This window comes from Palaemon carinicauda, chromosome 40 (genome assembly GCF_036898095.1).
Source record: "Palaemon carinicauda isolate YSFRI2023 chromosome 40, ASM3689809v2, whole genome shotgun sequence".
Classification (NCBI taxonomy): domain Eukaryota; kingdom Metazoa; phylum Arthropoda; class Malacostraca; order Decapoda; family Palaemonidae; genus Palaemon; species Palaemon carinicauda.
The window spans coordinates 41,205,004-41,226,124 of NC_090764.1; the positions used below are offsets into that span (position 1 = coordinate 41,205,004).

A 21,121-nucleotide genomic window follows, 5' to 3' on the forward strand; every position below is an offset into this window, starting at 1 on the left:
AGAACATAAGCGTATCCCAGAACGTCTTGCCGGAAGCACGACAGAGGAATAATTGAGGAGGTGTCAACAAGAAGTACTTGAGTACCTGGCCACAGGTGGCGCTGGTAAATACACCCCCTTCTAGTATTGTGATAGCTGGCGTATCCCTCCATAGAATTCTGTCGGGCAACGGAGTTGACAGCTACATGATTATCGGGTAAGTTTAATATTGAAAAATGAAGACTGATTCTTGTAGAAAAAACAAATTGATTTTCAAAATAAAATTATTACACACAAAAACCATAAATTCATCTTTTTTTAAACATCATTCAAAACTACACTCTGTAAAAGCAAAACCATCAGATATCAGAATGTATAAGTTCCTGGGGGGCATGTATTTATACTGTATTTCTTCAAAATTGTGCATAAAGGGCAAATATATACACAAGGTTAAGTACTGTACATGAAGTATACACAAGTGATAGGTACATCAACTATAAAATCAGGAATCTGACTACCTTCAGTGATGCAATTGTTTTGACAAGTAACCCCCAATTTACTTAAGATAAAATATCTGTTTAACAAATATATTGTACTGAACAAAGTAGGAGAGATTAATCTCCAAATTAGTGTGCATAAGTGATACCTTGTTGTAATACCTGGTTACGATACCTATATTTTGCTTCAACTATTTTGAATAATTTCTTTTCACTCCAGCACACCTATTTTGCAGCGTGTCATTAATTTTTCTTGAGAATTATCCAAAAAGGTAAATAAACCTTCAAGAAGTCCTAATTTGCCAGTAAAATTCCTTTAAAATTGCCTACAATTAGTTTCATTTGCCACAGCAAACACATATAATGCATCATTCAGTAGTTTGTGGGTGTATTTCAGAGGCCTTTTTTATGATTAACATAGTTTCAGACATCATGAGAATAAAGATGGTAGAGGATACCTGTTTTCTAACACAGCCTCACTTGATAAAATAAAACTTTAAAACCTTATAGATTTTGTGGTGGTACATGACAGAGCTCATACTTGCTCACAAAAATATACTGTACTGTATATGCATTTTTTGCTTTAGAAATTTTGCAAATAGGTGCAAGACTGAAAGAGATAAGATTTACCAGATACCAAGTCAATTCCTTCAATGACATTCCTCCTCTAACTGAAATTTAGATAACAACTTACTACAATATACATTGGTCCACTCAAAGCACTTCCACTAAATGTTCATATAGAGCTTATCTGCACATGATAAAAACACTAAAAAAGCCTTTTCAAAACAAATACAGAGATGTGTACATGCCTGCACTCAGATGAAATGCTTTGAATGCTTTTAATAAAGTATGTCAATAGATGTGAAATTTATTAAATTGACAATTTGCTTCAATCATCTGTTAAACTTATACACTCATCCATATGCTCTTCTTTCACAGGACCCATTTCCAACTTCAACAACTGTGTCACATCCATATAATCAAAACCTTCACTTTCCTGCTCTAACACAGTTTTCCCTCTTGTATGTATTTGCATGTGTCGCTTAAGGCAACCCTTCCGGGCAAATCTTTCTTCGCACACACTGCAAACAAAATTTCTTTCTCCACCATGAACTATCATGTGTCTATTCAACGTGTTCCTTCGAGTAAATTTTCTACCGCATGTCTCACACTTAAAATTTCTCTCTTCTGTATGAGAAAGCATATGGGTGTAAAGGCTGCCACTCTGAGTGAATCTTTTATTACATATTTGGCATTCATGTCTTTTCTCTCCAGTGTGAACAAGCATGTGCGTATCAAGGCGACCTTTCAAAGCAAAGCGTTTACCACATATCTGGCATTCAAACTTACGATCTTCACTATGGCAGAGCATATGTGTATTTAGGTGGCTAACCTGTAGAAATTTTTTCTGACAAATGTCACATTCGTACTTTTTCTCACCTGAATGTGTGAGCATATGCGTATTCAGGTAGCTTCTCCTCCCAAACTTTTTATGGCAGACAGAGCACGTGTAATTCCTTTCCGTAGTATGAACAACTAAATGGGAGTTCAAGTTAGTCTTAGTGGTGAATTTCTTGTCACATACATTGCACTGAAACCTTTTCTCTCCCGAATGAACCAGCATATGAGTTGTAAGGTCACCATTTCTCAGAAATCGCTTATTACATATCTGACATTCAAAGTTTTTCTCTCCGGTATGGATTAGAGAATGATTATATAAACTTACTTTGTGGGTGAATTTTTTCTTGCAAATATCGCACTGAAACAGTTTTTCATCACTATGTACAAACATGTGAGCTTTAAGTTCACCATGTCTCATAAACATTTTATGACAAACATTACATTCAAATGTCTTAACACCGTTGTGCACAAGCATATGAACATTAAGATTACTTTTCTGATTGAATCTTCTTTGGCAAATATGACAAGAAAACTTTTTGTCTTCCTTATTTCCTGCCCTGTCTGATCCATGCTCTCCCATATATGAACCAATTGGCTCATCAATAGAGTTACTTAATAATGTATCAGATGTGTCTGCCACTGGAAATGCCATTCTGAAATTCACACTTCACTTATCATCAGTGACAGTTATCTGAATATGCAATCATGATATAGTTTACATACATGTTTTAAACAATATAAAAAATATACTCTACCTCACAATGCTTGCAAGGGCATGATTAAAATGACCTTGGTTATAGTACTGTATCTCAAGTGAGCCAAAATGAACTTTTTACAACTATAATTCATACATACTTACAGCATTGCCAATTCATGTAAAGTCCATCTTTAAGAAGAGAAGAGAATATTTCATATGCAGTATCTTCAACATTGCCAAGATAACCAATTTAACCTTTGTAAATTATAAAGTACTTTATAAGGGAATTAAGATTTATATGAAATATTTCTTTATAAATGACTATTACACCGTACTGTAAATTACATATGAATTAATGTACATGATCATACGAATTTACTTAATAAGCTGCTGCTGGTAACTTTTCATGTCTGCTAACCGGTGGAACTTGCTAAGTAGCAGGTAGGTGCATATCTCCTGAAAGTAAAAGTATCTCAATTACCTAATCTTGTTTTCAAAATCTACAAAACCAAATATTTAATTCCATTGAGCAGTACTACATTTAAGTGGTGAAATTAATATAAAGGAATAAATAGATCAACATAGAATCACAGTACATAACAACCTTAGGAAGAGCAAATTTTCATAAAATTTATCATTTTAATACTTAACCAAAATTCATATGCTAAATACATCAGGAGAAAATTTAAGGATAATAAAAGGTGGATAGGCAAGTTTTCCTTAATTCTAACTAGTCCACCCAGGTCTTTTATACCATGGATGAGATGTTATCATTTGTTGATAACTACATTCAAATTGCTTTTGAACCTACTAGATTGTGGGGGGGGTTCATTTATAAATCATGTTGTGGGTTAATACTTATATAATATGTTATTTTCATTAGTAAAATAAATTTTTGAATATACTTACCCGATGATCATGTAGCTGTCAACTCCGTTGCCCGACAGAAATCTACGGTCGGGATACGCCAGCGATCGCTATCCAGGTGGGGGTGTACACAACAGCGCCATCTGTGAGTAGGTACTCAAGTACTTCTTGTCAACAAGAACTCAATTTTCTCCTCGGTCCACTGGTTCTCTATGGGGAGGAAGGGCGGGTTCTTAAATTCATGATCATCGGGTAAGTATATTCAAAAATTTATTTTACTAATGAAAATAACATTTTTCAATATTAATCTTACCCGATGATCATGTACAGTGATACCTCGGTAGTCGAACGACTCTATACTCGAACAATTCGGAGTTCGACCAAAATTTTCGAGAAATTTTTGCTGCGGTGCTCGACCAAAAATTCGGTACTCGACCAGCCGAACACGTGACGACCGCATGGGCTTTGTGATGATCGCGCCATCTCGGCCACTCTCGCTTGTTCGGGAAGCATCAGTTCTCTCGAGAGCGTCACTCAGACAACGCGCGATCAGCATTCGTTGTGATTTAGTGATTTTCAGTGCTTTTAATTGCTTTTTTAGCTTTCATAATGAGTCCCAAGAAAGTAATGAGTGTTAAGGGGAAGGAGAAGAGGAAAACAGTGCGAACAACGATCGAGTTGAAGAAGGAAATTATAGCGAAATATGAGAATGGTGTACGAGTGTCCGATTTAGCGGTAGAATACGGAATGGCGAAGTCGACCATTTCTACGTTTTTAAAGCATAAAGAAATGATTAAGAAGGCGAATGTTGCAACGGGAGTTACGGCGGTAACTAAGCAAAGGCCACAAGTGATTGAGGAGATGGAAAAGTTGCTTTTAATATTTATTAAAGAAAAACAGTTGGCCGGGGAAAGTGTTAGTGAAGCGTTCATTTGTGAAAAAGCGTTGCATATCTATGAAGAATTAGTGAAGAAAAGTCCGAGTACCAGTGAAAGTGATTCATTTACATTTAAAGCGAGCAGGGGTTGGTTTGAAAAGTTTCGTAATAGAACAGGTATTCATCGTGTTACTAGGCATGGGGAGGCAGCTAGTTCGGATCAAATTGCAGCCGATAAATACGTGGGGGAATTCGATCGGTACATAAATGAACAAAATTTGATCGCACAACAAGTCTTTAATTGTGATGAGACTGGGTTATTTTGGAAGAAAATGCCAGCCAATACGTACATTACCAAGGACGAGACGAAGATGCCAGGTCACAAGCCAATGAAAGATAGGCTAACATTGTTGCTGTGTGCAAATGCAAGTGGCGATTGCAAGATCAAACCCTTGTTAGTGTACCACTCGGACAACCCCCGGGTGTTCAAACGAAATAATATTTGTAAAAGTGCACTACCAGTTATGTGGCGCTCGAACACTAAATCTTGGGTCACAAGACAATTCTTTACTGAGTGGATAAACGAAGTGTTTGCCCCCCAGGTTAAGGCTTACCTCATTGAAAAGAGCTTGCCAATGAAATGTCTTCTGGTTATGGACAATGCTCCTGCACATCCTCCAGGTCTCGAGGATGACTTGAAAGAAGAATACAGCTTTATCAAAATCAAATTCTTGCCCCCCAATACTACTCCCATACTCCAGCCCATGGACCAACAGGTCATTTCAAACTTCAAAAAACTCTATACCAAGGCCCTTTTCAGAAAGTGTTTTGAAGTGACCAGTGACACGAAGTTGACCCTAAAGGAATTCTGGAAGGAACACTTCAGCATCCTCAACTCTGTTAACATGATTGACCAAGCTTGGCGAGGTGTGACCTATAGGACATTGAACTCTGCCTGGCGTAAGCTGTGGCCATCATGTGTCACAGAGAGGGAGTTTGAAGGTTTCCAACCAGAGGCGGGTCCAAGCACTGCTACCCCTGTAATTTCTGATGACACTGATGTCGTTGAGGAAATTGTTGTCATGGGCAGGAGTTTGGGGCTTGAGGTCGACAAGGATGATATTGATGAGCTTGTAGAAAGCCATTCTACCGAGTTGACTGTGGAGGAATTGTTGCACCTGCAACAACAACAGCAGCAGGATCTGATTGTGGAGCAGGAATCTTCAGAAGAGGATGAGGTAAGGGAGGATGTTCCAAGTTCTCTCATCAATGAAATTTGTTCCAAGTGGGCAGATGTGCAGGCTTTTGCTGAAAAATACCACCCAGAAATTGCAGTAGCAAACCGGGCAGTGCATATGTTTAATGATAGTGTCATGTATCATTTTCGAAGAATACTGCAGAGGAGGAAGAAACAATTAACAATAGACCAGTTTTTCACAAAAGAAAAGAAAGCTGCTACATCAAAGCCTGTTTCTCCTCCAAAGAAGAGACAAAGAAGAGAAGAAACCCCTGAAATAGATCTGCCCACCCTTTCATTGGAGAGAGAAACAACTCCTGAAGGAGAACTACCCCGCCACATCATGGAAGGGGACTCTCCTTCCAAGCAGTAACCTCCCCCTTCCATCCTCTCCACATCCATCCCTGTATGCCATCGAACCGCTGCTCAAAGGTATGTTCACTACAGTACAGAAAATGGTTTAAAATTGTTTTATTTTAGTACAGTAAATGGTTTAAAATTGTTTTATAGGATTTTCTGACCAATTTCATACACATTTAGATAATTATTGTTGTTTAGGTACACGTTTTATTAATATTTTGGGCCTGTTCGAGTGCTTGGGAACGGAATAGAATATATACCATTATTTCTTATGGGGAAAAAAAATTCGGTACTCGAACAAATCGGAGGTCGAACACGGATCTCGAACGGATTATGGTCGAGTACCGAGGTATCACTGTAGCTGATTCACACCCAGGGTGGTGGGTGGAGACCAGCATACATGTTAACAAAGAAGCTAAGTATCCCGTATTTCATTTTATCAGTTATTCAAAATAACAAACATAAAATAAATAAGTACCTGGTAAGGAAGTCGACTTGAACTATTACTCTGCCTTTTTTAAGTACGTCTTCCTTACTGAGCCTAGCGGTCCTCTTAGGATGCTGAACGACTCCTAGGTGCTGAAGTATAAAGGGCTGCAACCCATACTAAAGGACCTCATCACAACCTCTAACCTAGGCGCTTCTCAAGAAAGAATTTGACCACCCGCCAAATCAACCAGGATGCGGAAGGCTTCTTAGCCTTCCGTACAACCCAAAAAACAATAAAAAGTATTCAAGAGAAAGATTAAAAAGGTTATGGGATTATGGGAATGTAGTGGCTGAGCCCTCACCTACTACTGCACTCGCTGCTACGAATGGTCCCAGGGTGTAGCAGTTCTCGTAAAGAGACTGGACATCTTTGAGATAGAATGATGCGAACACTGACTTGCTTCTCCAATAGGTTGCATCCATAACACTCTGCAGAGAACGGTTCTGTTTGAAGGCCACTGAAGTAGCAACAGCTCTCACTTCATGTGTCCTTACCTTCAGCAAAGCAAGGTCTTCTTCCTTCAGATGAGAATGTGCTTCTCTAATCAGAAGCCTGATGTAGTAAGAAACTGCGTTCTTAGACATCGGTAGAGTAGGCTTCTTGATAGCACACCATAAAGCTTCTGATTGTCCTCGTAATGGCTTTGACCTTCTTAAATAGTACCTAAGAGCTCTTACTGGGCAAAGTACTCTCTCTAGTTCGTTTCTCACCAAGTTGGACAGGCTTGGGATCTCGAACGACTTAGGCCAAGGACGGGAAGGAAGCTCGTTTTTAGCCAAAAAACCGAGCTGCAAGGAACATGTAGCCGTTTCAGAAGTAAAACCTATGTTCCTGCTGAAGGCGTGGATCTCACTTACTCTTTTAGCTGTTGCTAAGCACACGAGGAAAAGAGTTTTTAAAGTGAGGTCCTTAAAAGAGGCTGATTGGAGCGGTTCAAATCTTGATGACATTAGGAACCTTAAAACCACGTCTAGATTCCAGCCTGGAGTGGACAACCGACGTTCCTTTGAGGTCTCAAAAGACCTAAGGAGGTCCTGTAGATCTTTGTTGGTGGAAAGATCCAAGCCTCTGTGGCGGAATACCGCTGCCAACATACTTCTGTAACCCTTGATCGTAGGAGCTGATAGGGATCTTACGTTCCTTAGATGTAACAGGAAGTCAGCAATCTGGGTTACAGTGGTACTGGTTGAGGAAACTGCATTCGCCTTGCACCAGCTTCGGAAGACTTCCCATTTAGACTGATAGACTCTGAGAGTGGATGTCCTCCTTGCTCTGGCAATCGCTCTGGCTGCCTCCTTCGAAAAGCCTCTAGCTCTTGAGAGTCTTTCGATAGTCTGAAGGCAGTCAGACGAAGAGCGTGGAGGTTTGGGTGTACCTTCTTTACGTGAGGTTGACGCAGAAGGTCCACTCTTAGAGGAAGAGTCCTGGGAACGTCGACTAGCCATTGCAGTACCTCGGTGAACCATTCTCTCGCGGGCCAGAGGGGAGCAACCAACGTCAGCCGTGTCCCTTTGTGAGAGGCGAACTTCTGAAGTACCCTGTTGACAATCTTGAACGGCGGGAACGCATACAGGTCGAGATGGGACCAATCCAGCAGAAAGGCATCCACGTGAACTGCTGCTGGGTCTGGAATCGGAGAACAATACATCGGGAGCCTCTTGGTCATCGAGGTAGCGAATAGATCTATGGTTGGCTGACCCCACAGGGCCCATAGTCTGCTGCAAACATTCTTGTGAAGGGTCCACTCTGTGGGGATGACCTCACCCTTCCGGCTGAGGCGATCTGCCATGACATTCATATCGCCCTGAATGAACCTCGTTACCAGCGAAAGCTTTCGATCGTTTGACCAAATGAGGAGGTCCCTTGCGATCTCGAACAACGTCCTCGAATGAGTCCCTCCCTGCTTGGAGATGTAAGCCAAGGCTGTGGTGTTGTCGGAGTTCACCTCCACCACCTTGTTTAGCTGGAGGGACTTGAAGTTTATCAAGGCCAGATGAACCGCCAACAACTCCTTGCAATTGATGTGAAGTGTCCTTTGCTCCTGATTCCATGTGCCCGAGCATTCCTGTCCGTCCAGTGTCGCACCCCAGCCCGTGTCCGATGCGTCCGAGAAGAGACGGTGGTCGGGGGTCTGAACAGCCAAAGGTAGACCTTCCTTGAGAAGAATGCTGTTCTTCCACCACGTTAGAGTAGACCTCATCTCTTCGGAAACAGGCACTGAGACCGCCTCTAGCGTAGTGTCCTTTATCCAGTGAGCAGCTAGATGATACTGAAGGGGGCGGAGGTGGAGTCTCCCTAACTCGATGAACTGGGCCAGCGATGAAAGTGTCCCTGTTAGACTCATCCACTGCCTGACTGAACATCGGTTCCTTCTCAGCATGCTCTGGATGCATTCTAGGGCTTGATTGATCCTTGGGGCCGACGGAAAAGCCCGAAAAGCTCGACTCTGAATCTCCATACCTAGATAGACAATGGTCTGGGATGGGACGAGCTGGGACTTCTCTATATTGACCAGGAGGCCCAGTTCCTTGGTCAGATCCATAGTCCATCTGAGATTCTCCAGACAGCGACGACTTGTTGGAGCTCTTAAAAGCCAGTCGTCCAAATAGAGGGAGGCTCTGATGTCTGCCAAGTGAAGGAATTTCGCAATATTCCTCATCAGTCTGGTAAACACAAGAGGTGCCGTGCTTAGGCCAAAGCACAGGGCTTGGAACTGGTACACAACCTTTCCAAAGACGAACCTTAGGAAAGGTTGGGAGTCTGGATGGATGGGGACGTGAAAGTACGCGTCTTTCAGGTCTAACGAGACCATCCAGTCCTCCTGCCTGACCGCTGCTAGGACCGACTTCGTCGTCTCCATCGTGAACGTCTGCTTGGTGACAAAAGCATTGAGAGCACTGACGTCCAGCACCGGTCTCCAACCTCCTGTCTTCTTCGCTACCAGGAAGAGACGGTTGTAGAAGCCCGGGGATTGATGGTCCCGGACTATGACTACCGCTTCCTTTTGTAGCAAGAGCGACACCTCTTGTTGCAACGCTAGCCTCTTGTCCTTCTCCTTGTAGTTGGGAGAGAGGTTGATGGGAGATGTAGCTAGAGGGGGACTGCGGCAGAACGGAATTCTGTATCCCTCCCTTAGCCACTTCACAGACTGAGCGTCTGCACCTCTGCTCTCCCAAGCTTGCCAGAAGGTCTTGAGTCTGGCACCCACTGCTGTCTGGAGAGGAAGGAAGTCAGAACTTGCCTTTTGCGGACTTGGAACCCTTCTTGGATTTGCCACGGTGACTGTCGGCACGGGTACCTCCTCTGCTGGAGGTTCTGCCACGAAAGGGCGGGATGAACCGAGTTGCAGGAGTGTCTACTGCTGCAGGGCGGAAGGGTCTAGGCACGGAAGGTAAGGTTTTAGCCTTACGTGCAGAAGATGCCATCAGATCATGGGTATCCTTCTGGATAAGAGAGGCAGCCATCCCCTTAATCAGCTCCTCCGGAAACAGACACTTGGAGAGAGGAGCAAACAACAACTCTGACTTCTGGCAAGGAGTGATACCAGCCGATAAGAAGGAGCAAAGATGTTCTCTCTTCTTGAGCACTCCTGACACGTACGAAGCCGCAAGTTCACCAGACCCATCCCGAATGGCTTTGTCCATGCTAGACATGATCAGCATGGCAGAGTCCCTATCTGAAGGGGAAGTCTTCCTGCTTAAGGCTCCCAAACACCAATCGAGGAAGTTGAAGATCTCGAAGGCACGAAAGACTCCCTTCAACAGATGATCCATATCAGAAAAGGACCAGCAGATCTTCGATGGTCTCATAGCCAACCTGCGGGGAGAGTCAACCAGACTTGAGAAGTCGCCCTGGGCAGAGGCAGGAACTCCCAAGCCGGGTTCCTCTCCCGTGGCATACCAGACGCTCGACTTGGAAGCAAGCTTGGTAGGCGGAAAGATGAATGCAGTCTTTCCCAGTTGCTTCTTGGAATGCAACCACTCTCCCATAACCCTCAAAGCTCTCTTAGATGATCGTGCGAGAACAAGCTTGGTGAAGGCAGGCGCAGCAGACTGCATGCCCAGAGCAAACTCGGAGGGAGGAGAGCGAGGGGTTGCAGACACAAACTGCTCAGGATACAAGTCCCTGAACAAGGCAAGGACCTTACGAAAGTCTAAGGAGGGAGGCGTAGACTTGGGCCCTTCAAAGTCAGAGTGCGGCTCATCCAAGTGTGCAGCTTCGTCATCCGATACTCCATCATCCGAAAGCTGAGTAGGAAGTGGCAAAGGCAGAGCAGAAAGCTGAACGGCTGAATCCGGCAGTACGGGTGCATGCGTAGCTGCGGATCCAACATCATGCCGCTGCTGGTCAGTCTGCGAGCTGGCAACAACAAAAGCAGAGTGCTGGTGCGTGGGTGGGGCTGCGGTGGGTTGCGGAGCATGCTGTATGGTATGCGGAGCATGCTGTATGGTATGCGGCGCATGCCGCATGGGTTGCGGAGAAAGCCGCATAGTGCTGGAACCCGGCAGCTCTACAGCACCTTCCCACTGCTGATGCGGTAGCTCACGCATGTCAACGGATGGAGCAGCAAGAACATGCGTCTGGCAGGGTGGACTGCGCATCGGTGGTGGAGCTCTCACAGGTGGAGTGTGGGAGCAGGCAGCCGCAGTATCTGCTGAGCGCACAACCTCGGCGGGTTGTAGGTTAACAGGTGCAGTGTTAACCTTCTCAGCATGATACTCCTGCATGAATGCCGCAAGCTGAGACTGCATAGTCTGCAGCATGGACCACTTAGGGTCTACCGTGGTTGGAGCAACAACAGACGGACCAGAAGCCTGTTGTGGAACCACTCTACCTCTCTTGGGAGGTGTGCAGTCATCAGATGACTACAGCGAGTCCGAACTGACCCAGTGGCTACACCTGGGCCGTTGGACTCGCTCGGAAGGGACCTTACGTTTGAGCGGTCGTGAGACCTTGGTCCATCGTTTCCTCCTGGAAACTTCTTCCACAGACGAGGAATGTAAGGGCTCATTCGTCTGTTTGTGGATGGGACGATCTTGAACAGATACGTCCGCAACCACTGAGGATACATCCGTGCGCCGATCAAGGCCTGCCGAACCCTTTGGTCCTTCGACATTGCTTCTCCCCTGGGCTTGGGAGCTTGCAAGAGGTCCCGGACTGGGAGGACGACTGGCACGCACGGATGTACCCTCATGCGCAACACTGACACTGACACTTTTCACATCACTAGCACTGATAACACTTCCCACTGCACTTTTCACTTTCAGCTCTCTGACATCTGCCAAGAGCTGATTACGGTCATTAGCCAATGACTCCACTCTGTCACCGAGAGCCTGAATGGCACGCAACATATCCGCCATGGTTGGCTGAGCACTAGTAGCAGGTTCGGGAGTCACCACCACAGGGGAAGGAAAAGGTTGAGGGGCATGGGGAGAGGAAAAATCCACAGAGCGAGAAGAACTCCTCCTGATTCTCTCCTTCTCTAACCTACGTGCATTTTTAAGGAATTCGTTAAAATCGAATTCCGAAAGCCCAGCGCATTCCCCACATCGATCTTCCAATTGACAGGATTTACCCCTACAATTGGAACAAACGGGGTGAGGATCTATAGAGGCCTTCGGAAGACGCCTAGCACAAGTCCTAACACTACACTGCCTGTATTTAGGGACTTGAGACTGGTCAGACATCTTGAATTTAGAAGTAGTCAAGGGGGAATTCCAAAATCTAGCAAAGTTCGTTAACAATTAATCCAAATTAATTCCAAAAGCTTGCTAAGCTAATGATAAAGCTTCCTGAATAGCGAAGGCTAAACTCTAGAGTAAATACATCACCAAATCGTGAACAACAACTCCAGAATCAACAGCGTATCCAAGTAGGTCTTGCCGGCGGCACGACAGAGGAAAAATTGAGTTCTTGTTGACAAGAAGTACTTGAGTACCTACTCACAGATGGCGCTGTTGTGTACACCCCCACCTGGATAGCGATCGCTGGCGTATCCCGACCGTAGATTTCTGTCGGGCAACGGAGTTGACAGCTACATGATCATCGGGTAAGATTAATATTGAAAAAAATAAGATGCACATTTGATTTTCTTTCAACTAATTTTTCCAATATCCATATGCTCAATACCACATTCAGCAAGATGGAAATATAGATGTAATCCCACCAGGAGAGTTAAAATACACCTCAATGGCAAGAAGGCCTTTATTCTTAAAAGAAACTTCTTGAATGATTCTTTCCTATAGTAAAGAATCCTCTGATGTCCTTATGTGTCACCTACCCTCTTGTAGTGACACAAGTTATGACAAAGTAGGTCTTCACTAATAATTCTCTAAATCCCCTGGAATAATGGGTTCATAATGATGATCACAAAAATAAATTCCAAGAGATGTGCCTAGATGTAGAAGGAACCTCAATTATGAGAGATCTGATAGTGTCTAATGTCTGGGTTGTTAGACAGGTCAAGTTCAAGGTGCCCAAGCAAAGATGCCAACATAGCCCTATATGCTTTAATGATCGGTACTGAGGAGTTTTGGCATATCTCAGGAAACAAAATAAAACTTGGGGAGAGATTTTATATCTCTGACCTCTCCTAAAGAAACTAGTATGGAATGGGTTGACTTTCCTTTGATGGAAAAGCCAGAAAAAGAGAAGTCTAGCCTCATCCCCAAAATAAGTTTGAATTTCTGCAAATCCTTTAAACTCTAGATCTCTTTTGGGAATTTACAAGGACTAACCCATTGTCTAGATATGGAAAAACTGGCATACCTTGGAAATGTGGCCACTTTGCATATGGAGCCAATGCACTTAAGAAGTCCTTAGGAGCTATGCTCATAATGAAGCGCAGGCTGCAGAACTGGAAGATCTTCCCCGTGAAGACAATTCTCAGGAACTTCCTCAAATTTAGTGACTTGGGACATGACCATAACTGTATGAAAGGTTGAGGGACTGCATTCAATGCTTCTTTTGGATTGACAGAAGAATTGACGAGTTCCTCTCCATTGAGAACCTTGTTGAAGATGAATGTGTAGGACAGGGTTCCAGCTTCCTAACACCTTGGGCACTACAGTAGGAGTATCTATGAGAATTCCATAATGGTAAAAAAAATTCAAAATGAATTCCTTTGCACTCAACATATGGAGTGCCTCATCAGGCTGCTTCTATTTCCAGAACATTGATGTGTAGATGCATTTCTTTTCTTGACCTCACTCCTGAGATGATCATGTGGTTTAGGTGTGTGACCAACCCCTCCTTTGACGTATCTGAGAACAGATGCATATCTGGAAGCAGAGAGTCAAGTAGAACTTCCCCGATGAGGTTTTTCTCGCTCAGCCACCAGGTAAGATAGACCCAAACCTCCTGCCCCACAGGGACAGGAAGACAAGGGGGCTCCCAGTCAGCTCCAAAATAAACTTTCAAATACCACTGAAAAGATCTCTGGTAGAGGTGCCTCTGATGAACAAGTTTCTCCAGCAAGGAAATGTAACTAAGAAGACTGCCAGCACCGAGCTGGGATTTCTGCTTTTAACAGAAATGATCGCACCACCTCCTTGAGCTTGCTAAAGCGATCATATGACAAAGACTCTCGATGCTACCATGAGCATCAGCATGCCCAAGTTCTTCAATCTCTGTTTGGGTATTTGACATCTCTCAGTTTACCACAATCCCCAGATCATGATGAAATGCGAGAATCTGATCTCAATCCTGTAGCAACTGGCTCAGAGAGGAGGTCACAATCAGCCAATAGTCGAGATACATCAACAGACATATCACTGGTGAGTGGGCAAAAAGGTGAACACTTGTGAAGCCATACACCATCCGAAGTACAGTCTTGAATTGTTACAAGATATGATAAAGGGTGAAGTGTAGATACTTTCAGGAGAACTAATGTACTGGTACTTGTTAGTAAGCATCCTTGAGATCCACCAAAAGCATGAAATCTCCATACTGAACTTTGTTTGACAAACAAACCTGATCAATGGAGAGAGCTCAATAACCCAGTTGACTTCTCCACCAGGAGGAGTCTACTGTAGATGCCTGAAAAATCATTTTGAACAACTTCGGGTGCATTTTTCTCCAGCATCCCTTCTACCTCTGTCCATAAGGCCAGGCCTTTCGGTGATGTTGGAGTGATAGAAAGTGCAATAGGGAGTCTGACCGTCCCCAATGGACAGCAGCTAACCATCACAAAAGGCAATCACTAACTATGGTTCGGCCCCGTGTTACTTACAGGTTGCCAAATGGCATGACAGGTATCTCCCAACTCTCGTCAGCAGGAGGAGATTACTGGCATCATTTCTCTCTCCCTCCCTTTTCCTACTGCTGCCCTTCTTAAAAGTACCAACTAGGGTGGCTCAAAAGGGCAGTACATGCACAACTCCTTCCTGGAAGAGGTTGATGGTAGTCCCAGTAATGGTCTAGGAATGGACCCGGGGACCTTCCTTGCACCCAATCGGGCAGGCGTGGCCTCAGTTGTTATTATTACTATCATCATTATTATTGTTATTATTACAAGCTAATCTATAACCCTAGTTAGAAAAGCAGAATCCTATAAGCCCAAGGGCTCCAACAAGGAAAACAGCCCAGTGAGGAAAGAAAATAAGGAAATAAACAAACTACAAGGGAAGTAATGAAAAAATAAAATATTTCAAGAACAGTAACAACATTAAAAGAAAATCTTTTATTTATAAACTATAAAAACATCAAAAAAAAAAAAAAAAACAAGAGGAGGAGAAATAAGATAGACTAATGTGCCAGAGTGTAGGAAGATCGTCAGTGCTTGCACGCGAAAGAAGATCGTCGGCCAAGAAGATCGTCAGCGCTTGAAGATCGTCGGCGCTTGCGCGAATAAGAAGATCGTCGGCGCTTGCGCGTAAGAAGATCGTCGGCGCTGGCATGCGAAAGAAGATCGTCGGCGCTTGTGCGCGAAAGAAGATCGTCAGCGCTTGCGCGCGAAAGAAGATCACACCGCTTTAAGATCGTCGGCGCTTGCGCGAATAAGAAGATCGTCGGCGCTTGCGCGTAAGAAGATCGTCGGCGCTTGCGCGTGAAAGAAGATCGTCAGCGCTTGCGCGCGAGAGAAGATCGTCGGCGCTTGCGCGCGTACAAAGATCGTTGGCGTAAGAAGATCATCGGCGAGCATGCGCGCGCGCTAATGCGCTAGGATGCAGGGTCAGCTGACAGAACGATCAGGAACTGGGATGTGTCCTAAAAAAGGGCGGGCATCCCCCGATGAGGACCGTAGGCAGGACTGCTTCAGAGTCCAGAGCCGAAGTCCTTTGTTGCAGTGCAAGGTTGAGCTGGTAGATCGGTAGGTCAGCTGGCAGGACGATCAACACTGGAAGTTCTGCTTGATACTCTGAGGAAGGGTCTCTATGAGAAACCTTTCCTGCAAACAGGAGAGGTGCCCTTCGTAGAAGAGACTAGGAGACACTCGCAGGCTGAATCACTGGTCAGCGCCTGTGCGCTATCTCAGGAAACTCCAACGATGTGCGCTGATGCGAAGGTGAACGTTGGCGCGCAGTCCCTGGAACAGGATGTCTCTGGATGCCAGTCTCAAGAACAGCAGGAACGGAGACGGCAGGTCAGCAGGTCTAGGAGATGGTTGGGCTAATCATAAACAATCCTCCGAAGAGGGGTCTCTATGAGTGGCCTCTCTCGCGAACGAGAGAGGTGAACACTTCGTAGAAGAAACTTGAAGACACTGGTGATGGCGCCCCTTAAGGCCGTTGGATCAGCAAGCTGACCTCCGAAGAGGAGTCCTTAAGAATGGCCTCCCTCGCGAACGAGAGAGGACACAAGACTGATCCTGCAGCTGCTCAGCCCCTTGAGCATAGCTGCAGGTGCGACCACTCAGCCCCAAGAGCATAGCCACCTGAAGTTTTCATGCGCCCGGCCTTGCAACCACTCAGCTCCTAGAGCATGGTTACAAGTGCGGTCGCTCAGCACCAAGAACATAACCGCCTGAAGACCAGGAAAACCCATCCAGGAATTATTAAGGTATGAGAAGTTCCCCCTCTGTAGGGGGAAGCACTCACACTTGGGAAGGGAACTCCCTCGGAAGGGAAGTTGTCACGGGAGGACTTCTAAGAGAAGGGATAACACCCATGACGATGTCCTAGAGAGACGGCAGCGACAGCAGACTCCCCAGGCACAAACAGGACAGCTCTGCTTCGTTGGCACAATTTAGTCAAACGAAGAAAAACTGCATAGTTAACTGGGAAAATACAGTTAAATAATTATTTAACAGAAATTCCCCCGGGAGGAACTCCAAAGAGTAACCCCGAGGGAATAGCAAAACATGACAAATTTGGAGATAATTTGTATTTTTCCTAACCATGCAAACCTTAGCTATTTACATGGGGGGGGGTTCACTTTCGGCGTAGCTGAAATGACGAGCCATTAGAATTTAACGAGGGTGTATTACCCCCGCGCTAGTTAGCAAGGGGGTAGGGGAGTGGTAGCTAGCGACCCCTCCCCCCCTCACACACCGGTGAACTGCTTCACATCACTTAGAGGTAGGACTTGCCTTGGGGGACAGGGCTGGTGGGCAAATATTTGTAAATAGCTAAGGTTTGTATGGTTAGGAAAAATACAAATTATCTCCGAATTTGTCATTTGTTCCGTAACCGAAATACAAACCACGCTATTTACATAGGGTGACTTACCCTTAGGAAGGGTGGAAAGTCCCCAGCCTTACTGGCTTTGGCTTACCCGGGGACTCAGAATCCGAGTGTGCAGCACTCGAGAAAAAGAGTCCCTGCACCTCGCAAGTTTCTTGCTACGCAAGAAACGTGCGGCCTACATAAGCTTGTGTGTGGAGGGAAGAAGTGTGACTTGTCCTAGGAAGTCGACCTGAAGTCCTTTAGCTAGAATTCTAGGCTAGGACATTCCCAATACCACCTCGGCAGGGTATGGGGGACGCGACAGTATTAACTTAATACTAGGAACACAAGGAAGCATGGTTTACCTGCAGAGGTTTGAAGTCAGCTATGCAGAGAACCCAGGATGCTGCTTTCCCCAAGAGAGGGGAGGATGAAGAAAGAAGTAAGGGCCAGACATACTTCTTTCATTCATGCAGTCTAAAACCGGATAACAATGCCCTCAACCTTCTGCTACCTGTCCATTAAGGAGCCTGAGGTTAGACCAGCTGTTGTGTAGCCACCACAGGGCCGATAGAAAACGTATCGAGGCTCCTGTGGGTCACGTCCTGCAGGTAGTGGGCTGTGAAGGTCGTTAGACGCTTCCAGACTGCACCTTGTAGCACCTGCATCACAGAGTAGTTTCTCTTGAAGGCCAGGGACGCTGCGATGCCTCTGACATCGTCTGCTCTAAGGCGACGTGACGGAGGAGGATCTGGATTCAGGGCATGATGGATGGCCCTTTGAGTCCAGGCTGAAAAGTCATTCTTGATGACCCTCCTCTCCGTCCTCCCTGTGCTCCCAAACAGGGCATGCACGTGAGGACGAACTGCAGCTGTTCTTTAAGGTAACCCCTCCGACTCCTTACTGGGCATAGTAGAAGGTCTGGGTCATCTGTTACAGAACGGAGACTCGAAATCCTGAAGGAGTCGACCGAATGTCCGGGATTCCCAGATTTTGAGTCTAGTAACCAACTCAGGGACGAACCTGAACGTTACCTCCACCTATCCTCTTGAATGGGCGACGTCATACGAGAGACCATGAAGTTCGCTAACACGCTTGGCCGAGGCCAGAGCGAGCAGGGGCACCGTCTTCCAAGACCGGTGTCGATCAGAAGCATGGCGTAATGGTTCGCAAGGAGATCTCTTAAGAGCCCTAAGAGCCCGAACCATGTTCCATGGAGGAGGTCTCACTTCCGACTGGGGGCGGGTAAATTCGTAGTTTCGTATGAGCGAAGAAAGATCCATCGAGGAGGAAATGTCTATCCCTTTCAGCCTGAAGGCCAGGCTTAAGGCTGAGCGATAGGCTTCCACCGCCGAGAGAGAAAGGTGCCTTTCCTCCCGCCGATATACAATAACTCCTCTATGCTGGAATAGTGGCATCTAGGGGAGAGGTACCGCTCCCACGAAACCAACCACAGAAGACTCTTCACTTCACCTGGTAGACCCCTGCGGATGACTTTCGCAGGTGTCGAGACATCCGCTCTGCAACTTGCTGCGGAACGCCTCTCTCTGTGAGGAAATGCTGGATGGTCTCCAGGCGTGAAGCCGAAGCGATGCTACGGCTTGTGGTAGATGTTGCAGTGTGGTTGTTTGAGTAGCTCGTGTCGTGGGGGAAGCTCTCTCAGGAGTTCCGTCAGGAGATGCAGAAGATCCGGGAACCACTCTGCATGACGCCGCAGCGGAGCTATCAGAGTCATCGACAGGTTGACCGATAGTCTGGTCTTGTTGAGCCCCCTTCTCAACAGACAGAACGGTGGGAAGACGTAGATGTCGATGTTGTCCCACCGTTGTTGGAAGGCATCTTGCCAGAGTGCCTTGGGGTCTGGGACTGGGAGTAGTACAGCGGCAGCTTGAAAATTCAAGGCTGTCGCAAACAGGTCCACAAGGTCAGAACTTGTTGGCTACCAGGGGGGGCCGAAGACCACACGGTACTCTCTATCTGTGAGGCCCTGCTCAGACTGATGGAAGCACATTCTTTTGTCCGGAATGAAGCGAGTCGATAGGGTATTGAGTGGACTTCGGTTCATCTCAGTATCTCTACTGCAAGATGAGAAAGTTGTCGTTCACGGAGTGACTCGCCAGGGTCTGTTGGAAGTGTTGAAGGGCCAGAATACAGCCTTCATTCCTAGCAGATTGATGTGGAGGTACCCTTCTGGTTCCGACCATAGGCCTGATTCAGAACATGCAGCCCCCCCCCACCCCCCCTTGTTTTGACGAGTCCGAGAACAGCATCAAATGCAGGGGTAGGACGAGAAGATCCATTCCCTTGCAAAGGTTCCCATAGGTCAACTACCACTGCAGGTCCATTCGTTCCGCAGGTCCCAAAAGGGACCAGAATCCCCGGGGAATCGTTGTCTTGATTCCACCGGGACTTAGGCCGCCGAAGCAGGGATCTCATCCTGAGGCGGCCGTTGGAACTAGCCTGGCCAAGAAGGAAAGGTGACCTAGGAGGCATAACCAAGGTTGGGCTGGAAGCTCTCCTCGTCTGAGGAAAGGTTCTGCGACTCTACTCAGCCTTGCTATCTGTCATCTGATGGGAAGGCTTGGGGATTGGAGTCTAATATCATGCCTAGATATACCAGTTGTTGAGATGGGAGCAGAGAAGACTTCTCGAGAATTACCATGATCCCTAGATCTTGGCAAAGTCCCAGAAGCTCGTCTCGGTGTCGAAGAAGGGTCGATTCCGAGACTGCCTGGGTTAGTCAGTCATCCAGAAAGCGAAGGAGACGGATGCCGCTCCTGTGTGGCCATGAAGATAACAGGGGGAACATTCTGGTGGACACCTGCGGTGCTGTGGAGAGATCGAAACACAGCACCTTGAACTGGTATAACTTGTTGTCTAGGCTGAATTTCAAGTACTTCCTGGAAGACGGACCAGTGTGCACATGAAGTATTGTGGTCTCACTACAAGCCTGATTGACTCTGCTGTTCCACGCTGAACGAGGTTTGTTCGACAAACTTGATCAGGGCTGAGAGGTCGAGACAGGTTTCCAGCCTTCCAACGCTTTCTTACAAGAAAGAGTCGAATGAAGAAGTCGGGGGGGAGCCGTTGATGACCTTTTGGAGAGCATACTTCTAGAGCATGGTCTCGATTCCTGCTCGAAGGGCTAGCCCCTTTGCCGAACCCATGGGATAGGATCCCAACGACGCTGGATTCGCTGTCAATGGAGGTAGAGATGTAAAGAACGGGACGCGATATCCTTGGCTGATCATGGAGATCGTGCAGGAATCGGCCCCGAGTTGTTGCCACCTGAGCGCGCAACCTTAGGCATCCCCCTACTGGGGACCATGCAGGGGGGTTGCCAATCCCAGCGTTTGCTGCATCGGCTGCTCCCTCAGGATTATTGCCTCCCCAGGTGGACTTCCTGCCCTTCTTGTCTCTGACAGGAGGGGGCTGCTGTTTAGACACCTTGTCTTAGCTCCCGGGGCCGGTTCCGATGTCCTAGGCTGACGAGGCTGTTGGTGTTGAGGCGCTGGAGGCTTGTCGGGTCTGGATGTAAGCGCCTTGGAGGAGCGAATCGTGATTCGACTTTCTCCACCTCTCAGCTGTCCGTTCCCCGTCCTTGGACTCAAACCAAGGTCTGTCCAAGGGTGGAAGAGTGACTGAGCTTGCCGACATCCATGGTTGGGACTTCCGAGAGGAACCTCTCAGTCACTGCATCTCAATGCTTCAACACCGAGTTTGCCCACAAGTTCGAGACTTGGTGAGCCGGGAAGCGATGGTGTTCGTGCCCGAGAGGAGGAAAGTTTCCATGGCCTTCCTGGAGCTCTCCCTGGACAAATTCTCGGATTGCAACAGGATGCCCAGAGATTCAAGCCGGACGACCAGCCACGAAGTGGTCTGCATGGCACACTTTGCGGCTTTCTCCTGGCTTAAGATCTCCGAAAACGAGAAAGTCACCTGCCAGGCGGAGAATTTCTCGAGAAAAAACTCCCTGGTAAGTCCCTTCCACGGAAAGGTGGAGAGGAAGGGCTAAACCAGGTTCTGAAAAGGAGAAGAATGTTGCCCAGACCTCTCTGAAGATTCTTCCTGCTCTTGCACTTGCCATGCTCTGCGTTTACGGGGTGAAG

General features: G+C 46.4%; 1 protein-coding gene across 1 annotated transcript in view; it reads right to left on the reverse strand.

Annotated features, from left to right (window-relative positions):
- Window positions 1-218: 218 nt before the first annotated feature.
- The window catches only part of LOC137631724 (gastrula zinc finger protein XlCGF57.1-like), a 36,354-nt gene continuing 15,451 nt past the window's right edge, over window positions 219-21,121 (reverse strand). The window contains exon 2 of the mRNA XM_068363614.1: window positions 219-3,033. Coding sequence (XP_068219715.1) covers window positions 1,369-2,532 — 1,164 coding nt within the window. The 5' untranslated portion in view covers window positions 2,533-3,033 and the 3' untranslated portion in view covers window positions 219-1,368. The remainder of the gene's footprint in view (window positions 3,034-21,121) is intronic.